Genomic DNA, 10045 nt, shown 5'->3' on the forward strand with positions numbered 1-10045 from the left:
GATGAAAAGTAAACCACTGCAGAGGTCTTTAGTTTCCAGCTGATACGAGGCCAACAGCCTCCTTGATAGCAGCATTAGCATCAGGCAGAATACCTGGCGTCAGGCTCCTGTCCTGCCCTCTGTTCTCAGTATATATTGAGCAGTGAGTTTGTAATAATTCTAGTTCTGGTTTTAGTATTATTTCGCAAACACAATCCATTAAAACATAGTTGACACTGTTTTCTAAAAAGCATTTATCCCACTTGGGGATTACACTCTAAATTCGTGTTCATTGCTGGATTGTGTCCCAGTTAGTATAACACAGCAGAGTAATTCAGTGTTTCCACTGACAGCTGTCTTTTGTAAAGCAATGTGTAAATATAATGTTAATCATTAAAATGGCAACTTTACAACATTGTGCCGTGGTGATATTATTTCATCAGAGTGTTTTTGTTGCTTAAGGTATCCTTTAAAGGTTGTTTAAAACATGTTTTCATGATTTAATGTCAAAAAAACAAAAAAAAAAACACAATATTTTCTCATTCCCTTATTCACCATCTGTCTGAAATGCTCGATTTTGAATTGATCTCTGATTGGTTTAGTTTCCGCGTCTGCGCTCTCAGCATCTCTTCCGTGTCATTACAGCTGGGGAATGACTGTAACAACACTGTAGCAGCACTTATCCACAGTGTATAAAGTATAGTTGTGACATCACAATAGTACAAAAGTCCTGACGGCTCGTTTAAAGACAGTTTCTCATACAGGCTGTGTGCGTTTTTCTGTGGATTGACTGTATTTATGTAGCACCTCCACCTGCTTTTTTAATAAGAAAAGACATGATATGAAGGAATATGGGACCTTCAAGAATAAGGCCCAGGTCCTATCCCCACCAGGGATTTCCTCTGCGGCTCACCCTCACCTCTGACCTCCCATTGGGGAGGAAAATAAATACCACATTGTCTTCTTACTGCAAGCTGATTCATGTCAAGCTGAAGCTGCTGATAGTGCATAGTTGTGTAAGGGCTCAGTATCTTTAAAAGTGATGACGCCATTTGCAAATGTTATTCTTGGCAGGATGTCAAATTGTATTATCTTGTTTTCATTGATAGACAGGGCAGTACTGATCATTCTATACAGTTAATCCAATTCAAATAAACTAATCAAAGTGGAGATTGACAATAAAATATTTAAATCAAATATTAATCTTTCATCTAATCACTGGAAGAAGTACTCTGCCCATTACTCAAGTAAAGACAAATTTACTCCATAACAAGTGCTGTTGGGTATTCTAACCTATCATAATGCATTGTATCTTCTAAAATCTCAATCTGCGAAATCATAAATGCAGTGGAATAGAAATGAAGTTTTCATATCCTTTAATACTAACCCATAATGTATGTTAAAATGCTCTGTTTCAACTAAAAGTCCTGCAAACAAATTCTCACTCACAGTAAAGGTTCAGAAGTATTATCAGTACAATGGTCATTTTAAGGGTTGATCATATGTTATATCTTTTTGCACCTGCAAAGTAACTGTGGCTGTGTAAATACCTAAGTAGCATACAATGGAAATACCCAAGTACAACTATCTCAAAATAGTACTTGAGTAAAATAACTTGACTTTTCCACCACTGTATCTACAATAATTAGCATTCCTTTAACCACGTCGCTCCACTTGTTCCACTTGTCATTACTGTTTTAACAGCTCCCTGCAATGTATTCTCCAGCCACCAGGTGTCGCAGCTGAGTCTTCCACACACGGCAGGTCAATCACATTTGTTTATGAGCAGGGTTTAAGCAGAATCACAGCACTCTCTCACAGCTACGGATGCACACACTCACACACACACACACACACACATCCACAGACGACGAGACACCTGCTCTGCAGCCTTCATCTTGAAGTGGCTACAGCAGGCGCCCGCCACCACCCCCCCTCTACCCCCTCTGCAGAATGAGATCATCAGAGAGAGGTGCAGAGTGAGGCGGCCCTGTGAGTCCCTGCAACTGCAGAGACAGACCTGGCCTACGCTACAGCCAGGGTCAAGGACAGGGTGCTGCTAAAACACTCTGCCCCGTCACTTCCTTATTGTGGCTACGCACTAAAGTACTAAACTGCCCCTGCTGCATCACCCTCTGCAGTGCTTCTCAGTTCCAGTGGATTCACTTTCTACAGGACTGATTGAGAGAGTAAACTGAGATTACGCCACAACGCTACACACAGGATTTGTAGAGGAAACTTCTGGAAAGAATTAAAAAAAGAAAATCCATAGCAAGTAGATCTCCTGACACCTGTTCTAGACAAAAGGCACAGCTTACAGTGAACAGCAGCTGGTAAAAACAACAGCCACTGAGGATGAAATCACCTTGGCGAGAGAGCTTTGTAGTGCCACACTTCTGGATGGTTCCAAGTAGCACCGTTTCATGTGCTGCTGAAGGCTGCAGTGTTTGAACTCCAGCTCCACACTGACTGCAGCAGACAACCTGGAGGCAAGCCAGAGAGGGAACGAGAAAGGAAGGGAGAGGGACAGAGTTCGAGTCAGGGATAGAGAGAGAGAGAGAGAAAGAGAGAGAGGACAGGAGGGAAATGAAAAGTGTGAGAGGGAGAAGATCAACAGCAGGGATTCTATTTGACAGCCAGTAAGTGGTTTTGTCCCTCAGATCCCCTCAAATAAAACAACTGACGTGCAGGTTTAGAGATGCTTGATGATCTAGTACCAGGGCCACAAAAAAGAAACACGTTAGGTGGATAGAAGACTAAGTGCATGCTTAACACTATATCCATTTCATCACAACATGATTGAAATAGGCTGGGAATAGCAGGCCCGACCAAATCCTCTTATCCGATTTGAGGCCATTAATCATTTCTGACTCAGGATGTAATTTTGGAAAACATGTCATTTCTCAGTAACAGGTAGGCCAGAATGCCCATGGGATTGGCTCATCGGCAGCTAGCCTGTTGTTGGCCGTTATACAGCTAATGCCCTTATTGCACTGCTGTAAAAGCATGCACGCTTACGAGGAGTGGTTTAGGCCGTCGACTTTGTCCACTGACTAGGCCAGACCTTTGGCTGCTGTATGCTGGGAAGCATTACTGGTAATTCTCCTCAGAGGCTGGATCATAATTCATATTCATAGTCATATTTACCATCAGTGCAGAGTTTACAAAAGCATTTGCATGAGGGCTAATCTCACATATGCTGCACACGCGCAGATGTTCAAACACACTCGAAAGCAAACAGATGCAGGCCTGCATGTGCGCAAACACGCACGCTCACACAATGCAAAGGCCTTTTCACTTATAGTAGCTCGACATCCATGACGCACCGCCATTCTCTCCGATGAAAGGTGATCCGCTCCCTTGGCAAGGTACCAGCAGGTGCATTACAAACCCCCATTCATTAATAATGGCGTGCACGTCTTTCAGTTACACAGGTAAACATCTTCTCATATTTGTCACCAGAGCTTCATCCCTCAAAGTCCTCACAAGCCACTTAGAGACGCAAATTGGCCTTCACTATAAGCTTTTTTTTGCTTGAAAGCTGCTTTATTTAAGAGCATGATTGCACAGTAACACTACGCCGCACAGTATACTTCCACATGCTGTATCTCACGTGCTGTGCGCCAAACCTCCCCATCGTCCAAAATTCAACTGACCCACTTGGAAGGTTTTTCTGCAAAGGGAACAATGCTAACTGCTATCTGCTGGAGTGATGTTACAGGCCACTGGGAGGTGACACTAATGAAGATGGAGCCTTGCCTTTGCTGAACTAGTGTGACCTTTGACCCCTGTGGTATGGAAATAAAAGCCGTTTTATAAAAATGTTCTGGGTTGGGCTGTGTCCGATAAGGAGTCATTATGTGAGGCAGTTACATATTCACAGAACTGATAAGAGGAGAGGAAACACAGTATTGAGCATAGCATGCATATGTACATGATTAATCTGTGTAAAAAAAAGAATCATTTGTTCCCATAAAACGTGACATCAATAATGCAAAAACAACACTGTTTTCCATGTGGTGAGTTAAGTCTTCCATGTCTTACATCACAGAGATTGGTTTCAGGTTTAATAGATCATTAAGTCACATCTCTTGGGTTCCAATATTTCCTCTCCATGTTAACCTCCAACCTAAAATCCCCTTTGATCTGGAGCAGGTCCCCTGAGATCTGGGGATCATTGAAGGGCATGTCATCAACCAACCCAACAGCTGATTCTGCAAATTAGAAATTGGAAGACAAAGGGTATTGTTATTTAGAAGACTTTATGACCCAACAGTAAACCAATGGCTCTTAACTACCCTTTTATTGGAGCAATTCACCAAAGATGTGCTATGATAATGTATAAAGCCTATGAATTCCCAAAGAAGTGTTCATGGCAACTACATATTAGCGTCTCAGTTCATATTTGACAGCGTTTGCCCAATACTGTCAGAGAGGAAAAAGGCCATTAATACACTTCCACATACATGTTGTTCACACATGCTCCCGCTTATCGGGTTCTTGTGACAGGCCTTTGTGCCGTCACCTTTGGCATTACATAATCTGCATAGTGACGGAAAAACCCGTAGCAGAAAAACAGATTTAAATGAAAGAATCCAATGTGCTCCAGATTAGGTAGGTTGGGTAAAAAGCCTGGCTGATTCTAAAGCTGCTCAGCAGATCACATGGCACAGGCAGCATCACCTCTGCAAACATGGAAGTGGGAACCACTTTGGATCCTTCTTACATCTACATGCTGCTGAGAAATGGAGCTTTTCACAATCCCTGCTCTCTACTTATAGTGTGACATCCGGTTTCTAATAATAAGAGAGGCAGTAGAATTGGGAGGAAGGGGGGCTGTTTTGGGACATGGAGATTCTAGTATATTCTCCGGGTGGTTCTTCAGATCCTTCTCCTTGCACATCCAGGAGCCACCCTCCTTCTCAGCATCTTCCATGGGATCCGAGCAGAGACAGGTGGTCACTGGGAGATCGGTCAGGCATATGCAATCAGGCTATCAGATACTCCCATCCACACCAGCAGCTCAATTAGACCTGAGAATCCACCTGACAGCAATGCCCGCTGCAGACCCAGTCACATTTCACACATCTAAGCGTGCATGCACAGAGACAACGCACGCACACACACACACACACACACACACACACACACACACACATGGTCAGACTACTTATTACTAACTATTACACTCAAACACTTCAGCCCTGACACTGCAACTCATTATGCATGAATTTTAAGCGATGAAGACTTGCACAGCAGTCAGGAGGAACTTTATTCAAGAGCCACAGTAAAAACCTATCAATATCTGCGGTAACCTTGTAACAGCAATGATAAAATAAATAAAAGCATGGGTACTAATGTGCCAATGTAAACACATAATGTGGGCTAATCAGAAATGAGGAAACTGCAACAACAGTGAATACAGAAACCCGTTTAAGCACAAACTGGGTCAGCCATATCCCAGTTTCAAGTATCAAATTTTGCTCCGGGTAGCCAATTACTTATCAAAACTGTCTTATTGGGTCTCCCTTAAGATGATGCCCATATGTATACACGCTGTGCAACAAGCTTGTCTGCTATGCCTGTGGCACTGACTGGGATGTCTATGGACAAGATGCAGCGGCAGCGCAGACCATGGGAGTGACGCATTGCAGGTACAAACACACCAATCAGAGAGCGCGATTTCTTTCAGCTACGTCTTGTGCCCCATCACGGAGTAGCAGAAAGTATTCATACGCCGTTGTGTAGACCACCAGCAATACATAATGTACATTTTAATATTGACATCAAAACCGCCATGTTAGCCATACATGGGTGTTGCGTATGTTTCTTGATTTTCCTGTGCAGATAATAGTTCATTTATAAGTGTTTTTAATTATTTTAATATCTGAGGAAAAGGGAAGTTGGCGGAGTGATATTAGAAAGAGGAGGAGTTTAGGACACCCGTTAAAGGCGAGTCCAGTTGCCTCTTCCTCAGTGTGTTCATAGAGACTGTCACTTAGGCTTCGTATTTGCCTCGGTGTGTTACGGATTTAGTCGCGAACCAGCAGCTGCAACTACACCGAAATGGTAAGAAAGATAATATAAGATTTTCTCTCGAGTCTAGAATTGCGTGACATTCACCTTGTAATGTATTTACTGTTTTAAATTGTCAATAAAAACAGAACGTCGCCAGTTGCTCAGCTGAATCCATGTGTTCTCGGTTACCGCAGTGCTGGACGAGGATATGACAGATGCTAGGTTAGACAACGCTAACGTTAGCTGAAGCCGCGTCGGTCTGAATAGTGTCGGTTAACATCCGTTTGCCTAACGTTAGCACCGGCACACTTGAGACAGTGCACCATTGTTAAAAGAGAAATTGCGTGCCCTACTAATGTTGTTGCTCATCGCATTTTACCCATCGTTCATTTTGCCCAAGCGAAATTGTAATGCTGTGAAATGTGTGCGTTTTGTCACATACCATACCTTACTCAGTGGTAGGCGCTGATTGAAAAGCACAGTTGTGGCGTTCGCCTACGGTCTGTAACAGTGAGCCGGCAGATAACGGCAGCTAGCTAACTTTAGCGCTTCCTAGCTAACATTTACCGCCAAATGTCGAGTCCTCCATTGTCTGTGCTAAAGTTGGCTTCATGCAACATTCAAATGTAGACTACGTTAGACTTCACGTTCACGTCAGAAGGGCACGTCTTTCAATTTTTCCCGATATTTCTGCCGTCTTCAGTTACACGGTTGTTATCTAACCGACACGGGAACGCCTGTTTTGTTGGTTGTAACATTACAGTGGCTGACACGGCCATTATAACCTCCGGAATAATTTATAGCGTAGAAAGACGAGTTTTCAACATGTTTAAATATGATGGGCGAGCCCTAACTCTTAAGGCCATCCACACTGCACTAAATTCTAATTCTGTGTATCTTTTGCTCCATCTTGTAATTTTCAGGCTGATCAGCTTACAGAAGAGCAGATTGCTGGTAAGACATCCCCTGCATTGATGTGCTTCTTTCCTCATATCCTGCAAAGTGGCCTGCGTTATGGATCCTTGCATCCCTTGCAGTGGATTTATACTTTTGCCTTTTAAGGCGTTCCACAGGACGACCTACTGGTCATAAAACAGGAATGAATGAAACGGCTGTTGCTTGCTGGCAGTGCGGAAGGACTCCCTCATGGAAAACTTTGCATTTTCATAGTTGCCATGTAATATATGATGTAATCTTAAAAGGCGTGTATTCTAGTGAGGTGTTGGCAGTCACCTTTTTATATGCCATCCATGATGTGTCCTTTGCCCTGGGTGTGTTCATTCGATTAAATGATTCGAGAACTGCAGTAGCAGCTTGGGTTTAGTATGCTGAGGTCCTAAGATGAGACCCAGATGTCGTAATCTAATTCATGCAGAGGAGTGTGTGTCATGGCATTGCAGTGGTTATGTGCTTGGGGATTTTTGCTGTAATATATGCAGTGAATGTTTAAAATGTTGCACAGCTGTCGTGGTTTCCCTTATTATATCTTCCGGCTTCTGTTTACTTCAGTTTAGGTTCAGGTTTCACAACGTGCTGATCTTGCATGCCTGTTTTTCATGTTTTCGGCTTCTAATTGCTTGACGTTTTGCTCATGTGACGTTTTTTTTAAGCAGTCTGTTAAACAGCATGATGTGACCGTGCATCAGCATGTTCTGTTGACTTAAGAAAATGTTACGGTCATTTTAAAGAAGCACAGTAAGCGACTGTACTGGTGTGGAGTTTTTAATGGCCTGTATCAGAAGAATTAGACCCCCACCCCCATACACACTGACATTTCCTGCAGTTGATGCAGGCCCTTTTCCTCATAACAAAAAGGGTGTTGCCCTGTGTGTTTGACCCCACAAATGGCAGGGCAGGTTGTACTTTTTATGACACTGATGAGCTGCTGCATGCCACTACACATTGCCCATTGGCCTCATCACACTTGATGAGTGTCATCCCTCCCGGCTTCACAAAACCACACAGGCTGTCGTTTGCTGCTGATGAAGCCTGACTGCCCTGCTGCTTGGTCTTGTGGTTGATGCCTTTTTGTTTAGCCAGAAACGACTGCAGTTGGAACTCAAAACAGAAGGGCTAATTATTATGCTGTCAATAGTTTATAACTGAAACAAAAGTGATGTAATACTTTTTTTGAGTGTTTGGGTCAATGTGATTTGCAGACTTAATGATACCATCTTCATGTTGGGTGACAGCATTCATATGGCTTTTTAAAATGTATTAGTTATCAAGAATTCATCCTTTTGTAGTGTTTTTATATTAACGCCACTGCCTTGCAAATTTTGCTGTGTATATCTAGCCATGTGTGATGTGTCTGCCTAACAACTAAAGTCCATCTACTTTTTTTGCAATCAGAGTTCAAGGAGGCATTTTCGCTCTTTGACAAGGATGGAGATGGCACCATCACCACAAAAGAGTTGGGCACAGTCATGCGCTCTCTGGGCCAGAACCCCACAGAGGCAGAGCTGCAGGACATGATCAATGAAGTGGATGCTGATGGTGAGAACTCAACCTGGCTTCAAAACGTGCTAAGCACACTCCTACTGTAGATGTGCTAGATGGAAATCCCTCACCAATGTTGTTTTGTTTTTTTCTCCAGGAAATGGAACGATAGACTTCCCAGAGTTTTTGACTATGATGGCCAGGAAGATGAAGGACACAGACAGCGAGGAGGAGATCAGAGAAGCATTCCGTGTCTTTGATAAGGTAAATGCTGTCTGCACACACAAACATTGCAGCAGTTTATTAAATGTGCTTACTAACTGATTGACTGTCATTTTCAGGATGGCAATGGATACATCAGTGCTGCAGAGCTGCGCCATGTGATGACAAACCTTGGGGAGAAGCTGACTGATGAAGAAGTGGATGAGATGATCAGAGAAGCAGACATTGATGGAGATGGCCAGGTCAACTATGAAGGTTGGTAGATGTTGTATTTTACATTTTCGATCTATTCACTCAATCAGGTCACTCCTCAAATACTGAGTTGAAAAATTCTTCTTCTTCCCCTTCTCTGCAGAGTTCGTACAAATGATGACAGCGAAGTGAAGGGCTTGTACAGATTTCGTATATAAATAATTTGCCTTTTTTTCTTTGTGTAATTTATCTGTAAAATCTTAATAGCCCCCCTTCGTCCCTGCCCCTTCTGCTGTCCAAAGGAACTGCATGTAAACTGCATAGGCTCTTGTCCCCATGTCCCTTTCTTTTGCTGTCATGGTGTTTTGGAGTGACGAAATGGTCAAACAACCAGATGCCGGTGGAGGCCCCTGGGAGCCGAAGAACTTCGAATCTTCCTGTCTTGTGTGCTCGGGCCCCTCCACGCATGGCGACATTGGAAACCTGTCAGCTGGTTGTCACTTGGCAACACTGTTGGCATGGAAACAATGTAGAGGAGTTTAAACTCTGCATGGACTATGGACAAAGTATATATGGAAATCTCTCAGCATTGCACTACTGCAAAAAAATGACACGGGTGTATCTCTTAGGTACTCGTACAAACTCTTTTTGTATCTGCTGTTCTATATACCAGAAAACGACTAATCTTACCATGCTTTTTAATGTTTTACTCACTACTTTTAATTTTTTTTTTTTTTTATGACCTCTGGTCATGTCTCAAATAATCCATTCCAAGTTGTATATTTTTGTTTTCCAATAAAAATTGCAATCTACCCGGTTTTGAAAATTGTCTTGTTTTCTCAGTTATAATGGATCCTTGAGTTTGTATACCCTGTAATAATTCCCATTTTTGTATTGAGGACAGGATGCTCCGTTTTTGATAGGATTTTTTTTTTCTTCTTGTTGCTTATAATACAAATGAAATGTTTACCATTTAAAGCGTCCCCTGTTAATTTCCAAAAGCACTGAGGAGCATCAGCCAATGCCTCTTAATGTTCAGATAAGCTCAGATCAAATCTGTATTGTCATTAAAGTTAAAGCACTGAGTGGGATCAAAGGCTTCTATCTTGAAGTGCACGCATTGGTACTCAACATTGGACTAGCCTTGTGCTGTCCAGGTCCCATACTGACAACATGGGCCGTGTGTTGTCTGCTA

At 42.7% G+C, this 10045-nt stretch overlaps 1 protein-coding gene across 1 annotated transcript; it reads left to right on the plus strand.

The window, feature by feature from the left end:
* The first annotated feature begins 5959 nt into the window (after positions 1-5959).
* Positions 5960-9662, plus strand: calm2a (calmodulin 2a (phosphorylase kinase, delta)). Its single transcript, XM_083923153.1, has 6 exons — positions 5960-6048; positions 6921-6951; positions 8350-8493; positions 8594-8700; positions 8778-8913; positions 9014-9662. The coding sequence occupies exons 1-6, from the start codon at positions 6046-6048 to the stop codon at positions 9040-9042; spliced, it is 450 nt and encodes a 149-aa protein (XP_083779279.1). The 5' UTR covers positions 5960-6045; the 3' UTR covers positions 9043-9662.
* Positions 9663-10045: the final 383 nt, after the last annotated feature.

Source organism: Echiichthys vipera, assembly GCF_963691815.1.
Source record: "Echiichthys vipera genome assembly, chromosome: 11".
Classification (NCBI taxonomy): Eukaryota; Metazoa; Chordata; class Actinopteri; order Perciformes; family Trachinidae; genus Echiichthys; species Echiichthys vipera.

Bases quoted from the DNA above. Each gene is read 5' to 3' on its own strand.
- calm2a (XM_083923153.1), top strand. The intron at 6,952-8,349 runs GTAAGACATCCC...TTTTGCAATCAG, and splicing joins TACAGAAGAGCAGATTGCTG to AGTTCAAGGAGGCATTTTCG. The intron at 8,914-9,013 runs GTTGGTAGATGT...CCTTCTCTGCAG, and splicing joins TGGCCAGGTCAACTATGAAG to AGTTCGTACAAATGATGACA.